This window comes from Amblyomma mixtum, chromosome 9 (assembly GCF_055824585.1).
Source record: "Amblyomma mixtum isolate Tamu chromosome 9, ASM5582458v1, whole genome shotgun sequence".
Classification (NCBI taxonomy): Eukaryota; Metazoa; Arthropoda; class Arachnida; order Ixodida; family Ixodidae; genus Amblyomma; species Amblyomma mixtum.
The window spans coordinates 77,851,599-77,871,364 of NC_143020.1; the positions used below are offsets into that span (position 1 = coordinate 77,851,599).

Genomic DNA, 19,766 nt, shown 5'->3' on the forward strand with positions numbered 1-19,766 from the left:
TTTAAAACAGCGCAAAAGACAGGGACACAGATAGAAAAGACACACACAGCGCTGACTTACAACTAAATTTATTTATGGAACATACATGTATATATACATAAGGCAAGATGCGCGAAGGCGGCAAACTCGAAATCGAAAGCATGATTTCGCTGCGGATAAGAAGGATAGACGATTTCTGTAGATATATTTTTACAGTATGTGACAATAATTCACTCTTGTCTCACCAACAAAAAATGACGATAAAGCTGTGCTGTGTTGTACTAGAAACGAAGCAAGACGGTCTTTACTTAGTGTCCAGCCTGCATTCAGCTTTATCAAAGAGTGAAAGACACGCGGCCAGCGCGTCAAAATAAGTGTTCAACATGACCACTTCGGAACAGGTTACTAGAAAGTGGCACGCATTATTAGAATTGAATAAATTTGAGGGCGAATTTTATACCTCTACCAATGTTGGCTCTGAAATCAAAAACTGCATTTTGCAACTAAAATGCTCAAAAAAGCTTTCAAAAGAGAGTAGATAGATATTCCACGCCTGACATCGTTAGTCAAGGGCTCAGATCATCTGGCAGTTTTAATTAGTTACGTGCACTGGAGAAGTTCCTTTGCCTGCATGCTTTTTCGAAAAAGCAGGTATTTTGGCCCGATGTAGCAAAATTTTTTTAAGCCACTGCGGTGAAGGTTATGACGTTTTCAAAATTCTAAAGGCTTATACTGCTATTACTCACGGCCGGCTACAAATCTGACTGCAGTCGGGTTCATGCCAGTAATAGTTAAAAAGTTAACTTTTACTCCTCAGTTAAACACTTTATTAGTTAGCATGATTCGAATATTTTCTGACGTCCTCCAACACTCATATTGCTATGCCGCGAAAAGCTTCTCTTTACCTCAAGAACCCTATTTTGAAAATGAGTAATCACCTTGCTTGAAACATCTGGTACGTCTAGTTTCAACAGCTACCCTAGTCCTCGACAAGCAAAGTGATAAAATACTAATCCGGAGGAGTGTTAGGTACAGCGTCGCGATATGTTCAATAATAATCTCCGCTGTGTTAGAACAAATTGGGTTTGCAAGATTTGTGATAAATTTTGGGGGGCGAATACTTTATTAATTTCTGATTTTCGAATGACATAGCTTTCTGAGTATGCGATAGGACCAACTGCAAAACATGCCTGAGAACTCAGACAGGTAAAGCTCAAAGGTTTGTCTAAAATTATTATGAGTAAATCTGAGGTATTGCTCAACGGCCTCAGAGGGCATAGCAGTTTACGAAATGCTGGGAAACATTGGAAGTGGCAAGAGAATACCTCTACTTAGAGCAGGTATTGACCGCCGAACCTGGCCATATGTAAAATAACTATGGGAATGAGAAGGCCGTAGAGTGCATTTGAAAAGATACTCGCAGGTCGTGAAGAGACGTTTACCAATTTTCCTTAATTGAAAAGTATATATCTCCTCTAACTTACCGGTTCTAACGTTTTGGGAGAAACGTGGCGGTCACAGAAAAGTGTTGATAACGCGTTAAGGAGAATGGGCTAGCTATGAAATCAAGTGTGATAGGTCTAGCGTTCAGAAAAACTGGATTAGAGAACAAGCACGAGATATTAATACATAGTCAAAATAATGATGAAATGGGCATTGGATGAGCACGTAATGTGAAAGGAAGCTTATCGACGTTCCCTTTAGGCATCGGAGTGAATTCTAAGAGAAGGCAAGCAAGGAGCGGCGGTGGGTCGAGTGTGAGCATCAGATTATGAAGTTGGCGGGACAGGTAGGTTAGTTAGAAAAAGACAGGGTTAATTGGAATGTTATCGCCTCTGGTGATCCCAAGAAGTTATGTCACAACTATATGAAATAATCCACCCTATATGAATACCGAATTCCGCAGCTGACGCCGAACTCCAGATGCATTTTTCGATTGGCAGAACATTCGCATAAGACATAGGTCAAAGATTTATTTTTCGCCGTTTAGATCATTATAGTAATCAAGACAATCAAACATAGGAGGCCCACAGTTAGTAGATTTATTGTTCTTTCTCGTGTAAAGTTGGCCATTCACAGAAATAAATTCTACATTCAGCCAGATTAACTTAGGGAATGAAAAACACAGGAAACATAGAACACAGGGAATGAGAATGAGTCAGGAATTCTTTTGTTTCGCCTTGAGACATGGCAGAACTACCATGTCAGCACAGGGTGTCTCTCCCTTTTGTCGCCCAACAGCAGTTAACTCACCGTACTACGGCTCTTACATCTTCGTCAGTTTCCATGTACCGGCTATAGCAGTAACGGCGCTTTCTAGTAAGCTCCGCACTTTGCGCCGTTTTGTGTTCTCTTCTCAACGTCTAACACGGCCCAACACTTTTTTCACTTCAAGCTACGTCACTGTTCCACGGTTCACGTTCGGAGTGACTGAGGTCGTTTAGCACCCAATAGGCTGAAGTGTACTTTACGAATGCACGGATCTCTACGAAAACCGACTGCTGCTTCTAACTATATCACGTACGCTAAGAAGGCTTACACTTCAGCAATTCCGGTGCATAATGCACTTGAAGTATCCCCAGAGTAAGGCATTTTCAGTAGGGAATGCAGGACCACACGCGCCATCTCACCACGGTGCCTCTCCAATCCCTGATATTTTAACCCTATACTAGCATTTGCACAAATGCGATATAAGATCTCTAGAACCCAAACCCTCAAATATCAATCCTGGATGCATTACTGCTTCAGCTGCTCAAGTGCAAACGCCTAGAGGTGTAGTAGAGCGGTCTTGCGGGATACTTGCATCATTGAAATAAAAGGTAGGGATGCACGAATAAGGTAGGACAGGCAGCATAGCAGTAGAAACGACGTCACAGGAGCAGACCCACAGCTGTTTACTGATGAGAGTAAGCGCATGCTACAGAAGCGCGGGACTGAAGCGCGCAACCACTTTTTTTTTCAATTCGCACATCGCACAGGTGCTAAAATATTTTTCTTTCCTTGGGGAAACAATAACACAAGAAAAAAATCTGAACAGTCGGGAAGGCAAGATAAAACAAGTGGGCAATCAGACTTCACGTCGCTGATAGGTTCATGGCAAAATAATTTTTTAAAATTCAAGCAACGAAAGTAACAATCCACCTGTGTAAAAGTGAAGGGAAGGATAAAACGCGAGGTGCCATTTTAGATGGAAGAATGGAAAACGACAACCAACAAAAACAAAGGCGGTCGTAATAGAATAAAAGCATAGTATGAAGAATGTAAAAACAAGCATGGGAGGATATTGTTGTAACTCCGTTTTCTTTTCATGTTTACCCTGTGTGTCCTTTGTATGTCATTCTCTTAAGCCCGCCTCCCGAGACGAAAACCAGACACCTTTCGCTTGTTTATGGCCGGCGGCGGTTCCCCCCGGGCGACGGGACTCTGGGAACCCGAGGGGAGAGGGGCCAAAGGTTGAGACGGGCGGAGAGCTGTTCCGTCTAGAGGGGCAATGGAACAGGGCAGAACGATCGGAGAGCCCCAACGATGAGTATGTAATTTCTCGAGCTCTTGCTCCCCTCCTAACGAACAGTTAGATTCTTTCTTGTTTCTTGCAATAAACGAAGTTATATAAACGCTAACAGTCTACTATCATCAACGAAGAACTAAATCAGTTTTAGTTTCTACAGATATTCATGTCCTGTCTAATTCCCGCAGTTGAACCTTTTTTTTTGCCTTCAGGAACTCTACACTATAGTGACAGAATGATCCCTTTCTAGCAGATTGCCGAGAGGATAACATTGCGTACATGGTCCACCTAACCAACCCGATGTCTATAATCTGCTTTTGAAGGAACTACGCGTGGAACCAAAAGGTCAGTTACACCCCTCTCACGAGAAGTTCCGTCTCTGTGGGCCTCTACGAACACGGCCACGAACAGTAGCTTAATAATGTGATTTAAATCGCTATGACAGAGTAACTCAGAGTGGCGCCGGACATTGAACAAGATGCAATGCCGTAACATTGCGCGCAGGAGTCTGTTAACCAGGGCAGTCAGCTGTACGTTTATGCCAGGCGACCAGCTCCTTACATGCGGCGACTGCGGCATAGGAGTAAACGGTTGCAAAGCACTACAGCGGTCTTCCGGGGTGAGAGATATCTTAATAATCGCTTGGTTCTTGAACAGTGAAGAGACATTTTCTAGGGGAAAACGAGAAAGGACTACATTACAGAACTGCTCACATCAAAGGACCTAACAGGACGGTCTACAATTCCCTTCAGCTTAGAGTCGACGCTTGGAAGCCGCCTTCCTTCTTCGCCACTAGCGTCGGCGCCAGCCTCTTCCGGTCGGATCGTCTAGCGCCGGAGGCATCTCGAATTAACCGCACACGTGCTATGTACGGCCGTGTGGTGTCTATACGGAGTCTCGCTTTTGTTCCCTCTATGTAAGAGGATACCCTCCACGTTCGAGGCCACCTCTGAACGTGGCCGTGATTTCTCGCCAGGCTGCAATCCCGTGACGAAGGGGAAGAAGAGAGCCGGGCTACATGTTTACGTTAGGCTTTTTCGTCCTGTTGCTATTCACGGGGTCAAAGCACATATGGCATTGTGATCACGGCTGCGCTTGCGTCGTTGAGGAGGTCACGACTACGTTATCGGTTATTGACAATGCGAATTACTTGAAGCTCGCGGCTCTTCTGCAAGCAGTCCAGTTGCAACTACAGTCGCTTCCTCGGGAGTAAATCTGTAAGCTTCTCCTCTACACGGATTCGTCTTACACGTAAAAATAGTGAATGCCAATAACTAGGAGCCTTGAAACATAAAATGATAGCTGAAGTTATGGTGGATGCTTTTCTATAACTACATTTGAGTGTTAACGTTTCTGCGGCCATTCTTTTTGTGCATGGGCAAGAAAGTATCAAAGGCAAGCGGTGGGGACATAACGAGGCTCGAAAAGAAGCATGCAAGAAATCATTTGTGCCGAACCGATCTACCAGCTCACAGAGTAAAAGAGCGATACATTTACAACGACCGTTGTTCGTACAGGTCGCCGTGAACCGATACCACAACACTTTTTGGCATCTGAATGGCGAACGAGATGCGCACAGACTGTGACTTACCAAGCCTCGCGAGAAGGACTGCTCTGTACTGTACTCTCGGGTACAAGTTGTTCAAAAGCAATCCCACCGAAGGTTGTGTCGTGTCCTGGACTGACGCTTACATCTTCTAAAGGTGTCAAACTCAAAAGGCGCTTTACAAAAAAAGCTCGCGGAACTTGTCACTGAGATCCATCTGACGTTGAGGGTCAATTGAATCTATCCCGCTTGAAACGATAGCGTTACCGTCTCTGTAATATGGGTTCAGCTGACCGAGTTCGCATACGTCGGCACCGGCATGGCGCTTCATGGTAGCGCACAGCATTCAAGTCGCAATCATTTCAGGTCATTTCTCTTCGGACCATATTCCGCGCACTGGTGCAAATAACAGTTGTTTTAAGATCAAATTTTCCTCAAGAATACTTTCCGCGATAAATTCTGAACTTAAAGAACACTCTTGACGAATTGCCAGCAAAAACTGGCCTTGTGTGTAGACGGTACATTTCAGAATATTGTTAACTGCTTTGTCCCTTTTAACCCATTGAAATTCCACGCATTGTAACCTTATACAATCACCTCCCTACGATCCATTAAGTGAAGACAAATGCGGAACAGACTTGTGTGAAAGCTAAACGAAAATCGATAATAGTGACTCCTTAAATGTTTTTTTAGAACTTGTGTTGACTATCATAGTGCGGTCCATGTGATGAAAACTGCTCGTAGTCTGTGCTAAAGCCAAAAGTGTTCCCTTTAGGCAAATACTGAGTTATAAGAAAAATTTCATGTTCGCACTGAAACTATTAGGCAATACTTTTCCGTACATTCTCTCCGTTCGCCCGATTGTTCCAAGGATGTTATCTGAGGTCTGTCTTAGCGGCTATCTAAGGCACGCAAAGTGAAGTGGTTTACCCTCCTGCTTCTATTGTTCTGTCTAGCGCTCCTTAAAGACGGTACATGATAAGCAGGCAACAGCTTGCCGCCGCAAATAGTCGGTCCGGCACCGTTGCCTTCTGGCCACTCTCTTCGAACTCTCGCTGATACAAGGCTGTCGGTGCTGCCGACCCTTGTAGCACTGGACTGTATCTTTTCTAGCAAACATGCAACGCCTATAACGTGGGCATGAGTCTCGTTGACTTGCGTTGTCTGTCTGGATTCTGGTGATTTCAAATGCCAGTTAAAGAGCAAAACCTGCAATCTGCCTCTGCTCGCTCAATAAAGCTGCCACCGAAATTGAATTATAACGTATGTATAACTCTCACTTTCCTTCATGTATGGTAAACAGTAGGCAGTGAATAAATAAGCCGATTAGCAAAGGGTATCTAGAAAACAACGTTTTTCATTCTCTTATATAATTTTTATCCAGGTTTTAATACTAATCATGTAGCGTGTTTTGAATAATTTTCCTTCATTTTAGGAGGGTCTTCTTATTGTCATTCAAAAGGCATAGTGTCAAGGGACTGAGAACGAATATGATCTGCTAGTTTAAAATGCCAGCTATCCGACGTTCCAGGCAACATTTGCGAATACCTGTGGATTTCTTATTGCAAGCCCATCGAGCTAGTACTTTCCAGCGTAACGTGGTATAAATTTAAACCTCAAATATGAGATAAAATTTTAGTTGCCCACTTTCAACTTGCATTTTTAATACTATAGGTGTTAGATAGAAAATAGTCTTTTACATGATAGGCAACAGTAGTTAAAAAAAGAGGCTTCCTCGCAAAACTAGCTTTGAGCATAGGGGACCAAGAATCCAACAGAAGTGATATTGGCAGAACCATATACTTAAAAAAACGGCACTGTTGTAGCTTATCAGAATCGTAAAACATATTTCTCCGTCTTCCGCCCTGCGGGCTCCCCGGGTTGATATATTTTTGTTGCCGCTAGAAATTGTGGAACGGTGCTTTTATTTATTTAAATGGGTTATGTATAACAGCGATCTTCTCCTAAAACTGCACCGTGTGAAGCCTCGGCGAGTGAAGCCTTCAATCTCCAGAAGCGCAGCACAACCGCACCCACCTCCACCCAACGGCGTGGACCATGTGATGCCGAAGCCGAGGCCTCGAAGCCCACCACTCATCCTCCCATCTCGACCCTCGAAAGGAGACACCCACAAACACCCTGTGCTCATTTCCATCTTCCAGAATCCTACCCACCTCAGAACAACACATTGGAGTGGACCAAAAAAGCAACGGCGAAGACAAATTCAAAGACCGAGTGGGAATGAAATCAATGTAAAAGCTTAGCTTAATGTCCAACCAGTACTGCTAACTCAGACTTCTCGCATTCCATCGTGTGATCCCCTGTGCTTTTCTTTTTTGCTCACTAAGCCCCCCGCCTACTGGCAGATTTACTCTAGAATTTACTCTCCAGATTTACTCCCCATGAACTTCGTGCGGACCCACTTAATTTACAATCACCTTTTAAGACATACGCACCTATTTTAAATGCAACTACTCAGAATTCACGGTTCACACAGAAATTTCGCCTTGACACTTCACCAGTGCGTTTTCATGCCTGCCGCAAAAGATTCAACGGCGTTGCTGCGCAAATTGTGTCGATAGCAGATTACTCCCATTTGAAATCAACCATCGTAGGCGATTGTGAACACCTATATACACACTTCGTCTTTACCGCCATTTTAGAATCCCCTTTCCCGGTTTAAAGTACAATAAATGAATAACCTAATAAAACAAGAATTTAAACTCAGATTCCAAGAATAGCAATGCTCCCGGAAGAACAAATAAATCCTTTGCAAAATAATACGCTACTTTTGACGAAAAAAATTACGCTCCAATTTTCCATCAATGCCTGACACCGTGTACAGCAGAACAAACTGAGTATTATTGAGTCTCACCTTTGAACTTGCGGCAGTGCATACGCTGCCCAGGAGGCACGCGACGAGCAAACAAGTCGCCGGCCGGAGCCGGGCGTAGTTCGGCGACATCGCGTCCGATGCTTCGAGCCGAGGCGCGATGACTGTCACGGCAGCGGCGACAGACGCCCACTTTTTCCGCACGGCTTATCTTTCCCGAGCTCTCCGCTGGCGCGCGAGCGCGTCCTCCCGCGCCGATATCGAAGCGGCGTCGTGGTGAGCAACAGACACGTGAAGCGACGTTTGGATCCGTCTTGTCTGTAGCGCCAATACCGCGGCACGAAGACTCGTAATAGTTATTTAACCCACCGATCTGCATAGGACAGTGCCGAATCGCCACTGCCCCGCGGTTCTCCGGTAGTACCTGGATTGCTGTGATGAGCGCAGACGCTCGGTTAGCAATGTTACGGATTCCGCACTTGTTCTTTCCAGCGATTGCACACACGGGAGGTAAGAGGAAAGCTCGGCGAAACGTGTGCAGTCGAGTGCGCGTCGTCAGACCGGGGGAAAAAACGCCCTTGAAACACGCTGCGCTGACCGGTAGATGTTCAGAGGCAAGGAGGAAACGTTGTTTGGTGAGGGAAGGGTCAGACAGGCTCCTCTCTCCGGCGAACGCGACGGAAGTGGGGTGAAAGCTGACCGCGGCTTCCTGCTCTTGCAAATAAGCGCAAATTTCCCTGCGCATGCGTGCTTTCTGCCCACTTGGGAATTAACGAGGACTAACCACTACTCACTGAGCAGCCGTGAATATGGAGGAAGGTGTGGTATGGCAAGTGTTGTTGCCAAAGATAGCGAAAGAGTGCCGTCGCACTGTTGCTCCTGCCCGCTTTGAAACAAGTTTCACGCGACACTTGCAGTATAGCAGGATGTTCAGCGTTCACCGCTATTATTGGAAAGGGTTATTCGCGAACACAGACATTCGAAAGCAGAAGGCAACATGGCCACCGCTGCAGCTTAGAAGAGGTCAGTGTGTGGCAAGCGGAGGTCTTGGGTTCGGATCCCAACAGTGGCATGCGGTTGCCTTTACTGCACTTCGTTTTCAGTTTTCTCGTACTGTACCATCCATTCTATTGTATTCTATCTATCGTATTCTACCATCGTATTCAATCATCTATTGACCTTATGTCAAAGACTGTTGGCTTTCGTTTAAACCACTTCTCAGCTTAGGCACGTGAAATCATTGAAGCCTTGCACATTGTAAGCTATGAGCATGATACTTGCGTTAGTGAGGCATCGATACACCCGTATAAGAGAGGTCTTCACTTTCTTGGTTTGATAAGATGATTTATTTGGGTGTGGTGCTTCGTCGCGCATGCGTTTTGCTTTTGGAGAAAAGGGATTTTACTGCAACAAATCAGTTATTAGTCTGAGCTCGTCCTGTTTGCTTCTCTCCTGTGTCTTGTCCCCTGCTCAGTTTTATGTTTTTTAATCATGTCACACCAACTGGCCCCTCACCACTCACACCTGTATACAGGGTGTCCAAGTTAACGTGGACCAAGATTTAAAAAGAACCTAAGCGTCCTTCAGAACTGAAATCGCGTGGATGTTCTTAGGGTTTTTCTAAAGTTACTGCACCATTTTTTCGCTCGTCTCATTTGAATAATTAGTCGAAATAAAGAAATTAATTTTTTAAGTATAGCTTGAAACTTTCAGGCGTCAATGAAAAAGTTGTGTAGCTCCACAAATATTGTCCAACACAGGCACTTGTAACGAGATAGACTAATCGTGGCCGTTTTTATTCGGGAAAAAACGAAAGCCCGCGTAGTTTAAAAAATACCACGTGACAGCGCGCTCCGTGCACCCGAATGCGCCGCGATTACAGCGCACTCATCCGTGCTTTGTTAAAAACATCACTCGCTTCGCACCTTTCGTGCTGCCCAAGATAGAGGTTCGCGTTGCGCTGTCTAAGAGAGAGCTTCGCGTTGCGCTTGGTTCCAAAATAAGCGCCAGTGGGTACGGGCGGCCGTTGAAGGAAAGCGCGGCTCCCGTTTCTGCGGCGATAATTGCGCTCTCACGTTAGCAGAATGCATGCAGAGGAACAACGACAGTCTCATGAGTTCGAATTTGGAAGCAAAATCCCAACAAGCAAAGACGCATACAACAAGCTTGATAACGTCGTGTCAATTACGCTGAAAAACGGGAGCCGCGGTTTCTTTGAAATGTCGCCCGAACCAACTGGCGCTTATCTTGGAACAAGCACAACGCGAAGCCCTGTCTTGAGTAGCACGAAAGGCGCGAGGCGAGTGCTGTTTTTAACAAAGCACGGATGAGAGCGCTGTAATCGCGGCGCATCCGGGCGCACGGAGCGCGCAGTCACGTGGTATTTTTAAACTCCGCGGGCTTTCGTTTTTTCCCGAATAAAAACGGCCACGCTAAGTCTAACTCGTTGGAAGTGCCTGGGTTGGATAATATATTTGTGGAGCTCTACAACTTTTCTATTGACGCCTGAAAGTTTCAAGCGATATTTAAAAAGTTAATTTATTTATTTCGACTAATTACTCAAATGAGACGAGCGAAGAAATGGTGCTGTAACTTTAGATAAACCATAAAAACATCCACGCGATTTCAATTGTGAAGAACGCTAAGGTTTTTTTTTTAAATCTTGGTCCAAGTTAGCTGGGACACCTTGTATAATTACGCGTGGATGTTTGGTTTAACTGAACATAAATGAATTCAGGCGACAAGGGGTGGAAGACAAAACAAGACAGAACCAGGAAAAGAAATGCGCATGAGCGTCTTTGGTAGCAGTTTAGTAAAGCGAGATACCTTCATGGAAAGAACCTGGTGTTTTGTGTCTGTCTCGTCCTTCGTCAAAAAAATTTAGAGGATTCAATTACGCTCTTTAGCGAAAGTAGAATACTCCTATACGTCCAATACTAAATAACGGCACAGAAACTCTGTTGTTCACGTTGCGGTTGAAGTTAAACTAAGTGGAAATCACTAAGCAAAGGAAGTTAGACGGGGCGATGTCAAAAAACAAGAAGCGTTTTAGAGAGCGAGCGCCAGTTAGTTATATCCTAGTTTAAATCAGGAAGCGGAAATACAGACGGGTATTTCTTGGGATGGCCTTCGTTACATGCACAAAGTCGCCCACAATTTAAAGAAAGTGGCAAACAGGCATGGTGTTCCGGTGGCTTTTTCGGCTCTAAAAAAGCTTGCTGGGTTATGCCCCAGGATCGCCGAGGAAGGAGCCCCACGGAGCGCATGCACAATAAAACATGCGGAACAATATGTCAAATGTGCCACGGGCGTGGTGTATCAAATCCCGCTCAAGTGTGGACGCGTGTATGTCGGCCAAACTGGACGCTGCATAAATGAGCGCGCAGGGGAGCACGCTCTATAAGAAAAAGAGACGGGGCTAACTTGCCTGCCCATTGCATTTCATGCTCTGGTTGTGAGCCAATGCTCAATTACATGAAGATTCTGGGCAAGAGCAAAAGCAAAATAGCCCGCGAACTTTTAGAAGTTTTCCACATCAGAGAAAAAGGCGGAAATTGCATTAGCGATACCTCGGTCACCTTATATGATAGGGAAAGGAATTTTATACGTAACTTTCGCTGACCTATGCAGGCCTGACTTGATATCCCCTTCCCCGTTGTCCTTTTTTTTCCCTCTCCCTATTCTGTTTTGCACGTGTGTATGCTGGATATATATTCTGTTGCGAAAGCAATAAACCTAGTTGATAGTTTGCGCTCTTTCTGTCTTCTGCCTCTTCCTGTGTACGTTTGTTCGTGTGCGCAACGCCATCCCAAGAAAGCTATGCACCAACTCGCCCAGCAAGAAGTTCTTCTACAGACGGGTAGGGCCTGTGATTCAAAGAAACCTATTGGTAGCTCGGGGTAACTGAGCGGATTCCAAGAGATGCTGTGAGCGGTGAGATTCAGCAGAGAGAGAGATAAATATTTTACTTGCCTAGAATTGAAGCGCGCAAAAAAGTATTCCGGCTAGTCAGACACGCCTCTTGGCAGCACAGGGTTAATGGTGAAAGGAAGGCGGTCCGCATCTGGCGTCGGACTGGCTTATTAGGAGTCTATTGGGTGCGGAATTAGTGTTGCAGCGGATTAGCAGAGTTTATGGAGGTAATGTTCTTTACCAATAGCGACAACATAAATCTTGAGAGTAGCTTGAAGAATGAGGAACACTCATACGCTTAGTCCGCCAACGCAAACAGTCGTTTACCATCCTCAACCCACGTGGGCGCGTTTGTTGCATCTAGGCCCCACGACCTCAGCCAAGCTTCATTTCTCTCCTTGACCGTTAGCATGATATAAGGATTCGCAATCAAGGAATGGCTACGCAGTGTCCTACAAGGAATGTTCCGCGATTAACGGCGCAAAGTTCTCTTTGATCAGCCGCCACAGTACTAAAGAAATCGAGATCACCATAGTCTAACCCTAGAAAATATGGTCATATCTGTGTCACAATGCACTTCATCATTTGACCCAGCCGCAGCCCCGATACAATTCCAAAGCTGTATTTGCAAGCCATAAAATTACCAAATATCTTGGACGACCAATCTCACATGTGGAATTGTGTAGACGACCGGTTCCTTAGCATGTAAATCACTGAAAAAATATTTCCGAAATTAAAAAAACAAACGCGCTTATCTCCACCCGGCTTAGTGGGGTACTGAAAATAATAGCGAAATCCAGCTACATGCACCTTACAAAGTTCTATGAGACACGACAAAGATGTCTTCTTCCCCTCCATTCAGGCTGCCCTGCATGAAAATGAAGCCAAATTTCTTGTTTCACTTGTGTGATGGCGGCTGACGGACTGTGTGAGCCGGGACGGTTGTGTAAGCCTATTTATGCAATACAGAGAAGGGCCTGCACGCGCCAGTAATCTCGCTGTACCGAGATAGAAGAAGTATCTGCATGTTATAGCTTTCTTGCTTCTTCTAATGCATGTGGCCTCTGCCATCGGATCTCCTCCTCATTGCATAAAGCATTTTCAAGGCCACGCCACCGATCCCGTGTAATCAACAATTATGTATTTGTAACAAAGCTCGTCGGGCGCTCGATGCGAACAATGCACAAGCTTCCGCTGCCGTCGGCTATATGGTTGAATTATTCTTAGAAGGTGACACATGTGTTAGTGTGCTTTCCGTACCACTGCTCAAGAGGTTGTTGCAGTTCCTTCCCGATCGAGTGCAAACATGTTTTTCTTTTCAACAGATATCGTATATATCCGCTTCTTCACCCATCTCCCGCTTTTCATTATATTTTTTTCAAGGCTAAAGCCCTCAATATGTCATCGTTGTCGACAGAAGGTTGTCAGCAGAGGTGTCAAGCTTTTCTATTCAGACCAGAAAAAATCTTTGTGCACGATGGGATTCGAGCCACCATCCTTCCATTTCGCAGCCGAGCATGTCAATGGCTACGCTGCTTCCTGCCAACGCATACGCAGTACTTTAATGGCTCATACTGTCGTCAGTTAACAAGGCGTGTCATACGCGTTTAACTCTGTAAATAGAAGATAGAAGAAAACGAAGGGTTCTTTCATATGGAGGAGGAAAAAATAAACCCAGAAGCCATGTTTGATGAATTTTGGTTAATTAATTCATTAATTGTAGGCAAAAATGTCAAATTTGTGTCGAAATAGCGCGGACGTCGATATAGCCACGAGAACGGTGTGACGTCACTTCCACCGGAAGTCGTCACGGCGTAGGGAAAATTGTCAAATAATGGTCGGAAAAACGTTTGATTTCAAATTAAATGGAGAAATGTGTAATGAAGCGCAATTAACACTTAAGATCAACGAGAAATGTACAGTCTGGGTATCTATGTAGCCACGGGAACGGTGTGACATCACATCCACCTGAAGTCGTCAAGGCGTAGTGTCTTCGGCTTCCTCCTCTCAACGCTTTAGTTGCCAAAGTGTCCACGCAATTTTTATTTTGTCTGTTCAACGTTGATATTTTTTAAGTTCGGTAACATTTGGCCTGTGTGCATGATCATATAATGTCGATTGACGTTTTAATGAAAACTGCAAATGGCGTTACCCCTTGTTTATCTCTCCATTGTTTTAGGCAGTCCCGATACAAATTAGTTTGTTAGATAAGCAACCAGGCCTAAATCGTAGCCATTGTCAACCCTATCAGTTTACACATTTTTGACGTGAGCCTTGCTTCCACCGCGGAGCTATTCTTTAAAAACCCGGAAAGACAGCACTGAACTTTACTTATCCTTTAACTTTGTTTGTTCCTCTTTAAGATCAACTAAAATAAAAGATTTCTTTTCATTTGTTTTTTTCGACAGTAATCGATGTTTTTCCCCTTTGGAATCACTGTTACGGACTATACAACCTATATTTACTGCTGCCGTTTTGAATCCGCATAGGAATCCTTATTAAAAACCGAGATTTCTCCACCACTTCATTCTTAAACATGACATCTTGTGTGATCAGCGAGCTTCGTTGTGTAAAAAGCACATCATTCAATGACGCTGGCATGAAATTCCCGTCTTTAGCAGCGAATATGAAAGCTTCCATTCACTCCACACATAAAAAGGCAGAAACGGCTATTTAAGTTCGGCACTGCCATGAGTTTATTTTCGTCCTTCAAGTTTTCTCGGGAAATACTGAAAACAAACGTGGAGGTGAAATAGTCAAATTCAGTCCATACTTCGGGATGCTCCATGAAATAAAGATAGCTCTCCTTCAGTTCTACGATGCATTCAGTGGCTGCCAATCAATATATTTTTTCTTGCCTTTTATTTTTAAACACTGCTTCTGACACCTGTGCAATGAGAAACAAAAAAAAGCAAAGTAAAACTTTCATCGAGACAAGAGGCAATTAGCGTACTCATTTTAACACAATCTTTATCTGAAGAGTCCTAGTAAGCAATTCCTCTATTCTACTTAAACACTCATTACGACGAACCGCTTGATCTGGAAAGCTTACACATATCACCGGAACTGTGATAACCGTAACTAAATATATGATTCTAAGGATAACGCAAGCCACCGTCGTGCAAACACTGCAAGTGAAGCGTTTCATTAGTCAAGCGCTTGCGACAATGGATGAGGAAAAACAACGGTGACTCATGTCTCTATTGGAAATACTACAGCGGGCAAAAGATACAAAAGTAATTGCTACAGAAACTGAGAGCGTAGTCACATAGCAGTGGAAGCCAGTAATAAGCAGTTTCGACCGGTGCGAAAGTGGTAAATTAACAGCCCATAAAAAGGCTGCTACGAACGCCTGCGCCATAGAGAACATCTTATTGATGTCCTCAGCTTCAATTTTTGTTCGGTGTCATCGTGGCAGCATGCTAGCGTCATGCTGCATACATTACGTTAGCAATGTGCCCAGCATTATACAGCGTCAGCCTTAGCAGCTGATTCAATGCTTCGTAGTGACAGCTAATTGCATTGTACTTTGGTTGCCCTTTTTTTTAGGGGGGGGGGGGGGGTGCTGTACAAATTTTCACGCTCTTTTACACGGCAGGTTTGTGCAGTTGTGTTCGAAAACAGGCGAAAGCTGACATTTATTCGTCGTAGAGAATGACTGCTTCCTTCTAAATGGACAACCGAACTGCGAGGGTAAACAAAGTACCCGCCGTAAAAGCATTGTCAAGTGTCTTTCCTAAGCCGTCTTAGCAAATGCAAAAGCTGATTTCAAAGCGCATCAATAGATTTGGCTGATGTTCTTATAGACAGCGCTCCGCACATGTTGTGTACCTTAAAGAGAGCATTCCATCTTTAGCAGCAAATAAACAAGCAGAACCCTTGTTCTATTTTCAAAATATACGTGTCTGTCTGGGAAGTAAAACCATCCACTAACCGCAGTTATGAGAGATTATGCAGTCCCACTTTCTTAGCAGCAATCGTCATTTTCATGAGGCAATGCACAAGCACGCGTATAGCGCCTACTTACGTACGCGGAGTTTTTTCGGGTTAGCTGGAAACACGACTCCGAAAAAACTTCTTGGCTCCCCAGTACCTCAAGCGTAGCTCCAAAACACGACCGTTGCCATAATTACCAGCCTCACTATGCCCACTGCAGGGCAAAGGTCTCCGATGTATCTTTTCATATAACTCGTTCATATGCCAGCCGCGGACACCTTCTCCCCGCCAACTTCCTAGCCTAACCCGCAAACCTAATTTTCTGCCGTACCCTGCAGGGTTGCCTTCCCTTAGAATCCACGCCCTTGCCATTAACTGCCATCAGTTAATTTGCCTTTACAATACATGCCTTACCTAAGTGAATTTATTCTTCTTCATTTCGATTACAGCTTTATTAAATTGCATTTCTTTCCTGGCCAACTCTGCTCTCTTCCTGTCTGTTATCGTTACACCTATCAGTCTCTTTTCGATAAGTTCAGCTCTATTGTCCTCACTTCAAATTGAACCCTTCTCGTTAACCATAGCATTTGTGCCCCATAGATGTGCCCCGGTGAGATACAAATGGTATATACTTTCCTCTTAAAGGAAGTAATGTAAACAAAACTAAAGGAAAGGAAATGGAACTAGTTAAGTCTAAGACTACCTAAGACTATAATCTAAGACTACCTGCTAATGTGGCTCTACCCAAAATCTATTCTTCTAGTTATTTTGCTCTCGTCAGAATCCGAAAACAGGAACACATTTCCGAACCCAGAACAGACCTCAGTTGTAGGCCTAAAAGTGGTTTATCGTTTTGAAAAATATTGCCTCGACACAATTCAGTTCATCGTTGGATCATATATACTACTTATAACATAATAAACCACCACTTTCCACAAGCAAGCAGTCCATATATCAGAGAACATTTTGCTTGCATTATGAAATGTGCATGATTCTATGAAAGTTGACACTTCTGCTGACGTCCATCCTTTGTGAAAAATAAAATATCTTATCGCTCATACAAGATTTTGCAGAACAGCCTTACGTGCATTACTGCACTTGTATGTTTCACTCACTTGTGCATGCACGTACTGCATTTAAAGAATCTTAGACAAAATGTTAATGCAGTTTCCCCGCATCATTTTTGCTCTCAACACTTGATCGCAACCTAAGCATGGATATTCTGAGCTGTCGACCTCACACTAACTCATGAAAGTTAAAAGCTAGAAGCATTTATAGATTTCCTTGCCTTGATGAAAAGATGACAATATTATTTTTGTTTTCAAAACGTCTCCCTGAAGAGACTTCATACACATTCGTGTTATTTGCCAGTGTTCCTTCAGCGAACTTGCATGCCAATTCCCGGATATGAGACAAAATAGAAGTCAAACGAGAAGTCACGGTTTTCAAAGGAGAATACATATTTTTAAGAGGGTGTCTTCTTTGCGGGTGCGTAAAGGAACGCCTGAAAATTACGCAGTGTGCGAACGCGGGCATTTATTGTTTTTTCTGTTCTTGCGAGGGCAAGCACTTATCGGTGTTTATTTTGATCGTGAAACTTGTATGAAAGGAATTAGAGCTGAAAGGATTTCATGTGCTTATATTTGGAAACCTGGCAAACACATTCAGTAAGTAAGCCTCCATAATATGGCAGATGTTTTTACGCCATTTCTCTTGAGGCACTGCTTAGAGTGGGAGAGGGGAGTACTTCGAGGCGTCTGGACTTCGAACATTTCTGACTGCGTTATCTTATCTTCTGCCAACACGCGAAATAGCTCTGTCGCGTTCAGGCGTCATTTCGCCGAGGAAATCGGCAGTGTCTAAAACGGGGTAGTAGATAAGGACGCGGATTCGTGGTGACATCTGGGCGTTTGAGAGCCCCAAACCTTTCGGTCTGCTCTCCAGAAGAGATGGTACCTAGAGGCCAATGTCTTAATACGCAATGTGCTTTTGTTAATTTCATTGCAAGTAGGGCTGAAGTACAGCACCGGAGGTGATTACGTATTTTTAGCCGCTGACAACAGAAATGGTGTCATAGTGCTCTGCTAGAAAAGGGTCGACGACTAATGAATAGTTTCATGTTCCACTGTATCTGCGTGGTTCCCCATAGCTATTCAACACCTTTAAAGGAACTCAAGCTCCTTTGTTTTCTTTGTATAATACGCTGTGAGAAATTTCAACATAGTCGGATATGGCTTGGAAACTTACAAAATTGACTATGCATTTCAGTCTATGAAAGGAGTAAAATAATCTCTTACGTCAAATTGATTGCCGGAGCCATCGCTAACATAGCAAACCGCTACTCTTATATAAACTATGACCCCAAGAATAAAAGTGAATAGAGCAGCATTTTCCCAAAATTAATAATACGATGATTACCTTTCATCATCATCATCATCAGCCTACCTACGCCCACAGTAGCGCAACCCTATTGAAAATATTGAGCGTGAATTCTGCGTGCCTATCTTTGCGTGTTTATTGCCACGCAAAATGCGACGATTGAACGAGGTCGCAGAACGCGAGACATATTTCACATTATTTGCGCAAGCTGAGCAAGCTCGCAAACGCGAGACATGTCTCACATAAGTGCGCAAGCCGCGTAAGGCTCGTACAGCAGGAGACATCCTCGCGTAATATGCGCAAGCCGGGTGAGGCTTCCAGAATGTCCGAGAGCCAAGGGTGAGTCCCAGAATGTTCAAGAGCCGAGTCTGGCTCACAGAGCACTAGACAGTGTCTAATGGAGTTACCATCATGATGCCGATAATACCTTGCATGGCTGCAAGGCTCCTACATCACTGCTCAACACGGTACGCTAATGTACTGCATTAAGGCCTCCTCATCTGTCTGTCACTGCCTCATTCAGCATGCATGTTGTGAGATAACAAGCTTTGCAGAAACGGTGCTTCGTGGGATGGTTCTCATGTGTGTAGCATGCTTGCAAAAGGACATAGATAAGGTCACCTTAACTGGCTTTATTAATGCCACATCCCTCATGATGGGTGCCACACAGTGGCTAAACAATTTCTTCAGTTTCTCCAAGTCCAGCAGGTTGGCGTCTTGATACAGGTTCTCACTATGCAGCACCTGCAAAAAGGTAGGAGTATATGCAAAAAAATTCAGTTAATCTGTTTTCTGGAAATTCGAGAAAAGGGCACAAGTACTTCTTCCATTAATGAACTAATGATGATTTCGAAAAGTTTCAGGTTTGAAATACAGACACTGGAAAACCCGACTCAAGCACGCAGACTGCTCAGCATCAAACCTGCACAAAATCTAATAACCAACCGTGTCACACAGGCATTTTGAAGGCTTTCAAATGGCTATTAACTCAGTGGCACTTGAATACAGCTAAATGGGCATTTCCAATAGCCACTGAGTCCCTAGAACAGTGTGGACATCTATTAAGATTTTGAAGGCTTTTCAGTGGTAGAAATTTGCACTCAGACATGGAGCACTCGCAACTATACACGAAGGAATAAAATCAAAGCAATTTAATCGCTCAAAGAATACTCAACATGAAATGTACAACTTATTTCACTAAAAAAAAAGAAGGCTAGCCACAAAACACTGCAGCAAGCATATTATTACTGTTGCCAATAGCACAAAAACAATGAATACCACCTTTTCAAAACTGTGTGAGCGCTACAACAGCTTCCCAGCAAAATTATCAACTGTGACAGTGGCGCCACAGCAGCTTGGTGCCAGATGATGAAATATCTCTACGGCGATCAAGTATTCTGTGTAGCAGTGGCATAACTCCCGAGTTGAAGTGCAAATCTCGAAGCTCAATCTCCCACCTCAACTGTTATCTTTAAATACATATTTAAATTCATTGGAGCGTGCTGCAGAAGTAGGTGGTCAGATCATTCGAGAGGATACCTGCAAGCTATCTCAGGAGACGAAAGATCTGATGAAGAAACGCCAAAGCATGAGGACGTCTAACTTCAGAGATAGAATAGAACTAGGAGAGCTATCGAAGTTATTTATAAGTGCAAGGTAGCCAACATAAGAAA

The 19,766-nt window shown here is 44.0% G+C and overlaps 1 protein-coding gene across 2 annotated transcripts in view; it reads right to left on the minus strand.

The window, feature by feature from the left end:
- The window catches only part of LOC149329803 (fibronectin-like), a 42,070-nt gene extending 33,731 nt beyond the window's left edge, over positions 1-8,339 (minus strand). For both annotated transcript variants that reach the window (XM_089560470.1, XM_089560469.1), the window contains exon 1: positions 7,909-8,339. In XM_089560470.1, coding sequence (XP_089416596.1) covers positions 7,909-7,998 — 90 coding nt within the window. In that variant the 5' untranslated portion in view covers positions 7,999-8,339. The remainder of the gene's footprint in view (positions 1-7,908) is intronic.
- Between the last annotated feature and the right edge of the window lie 11,427 nt (positions 8,340-19,766).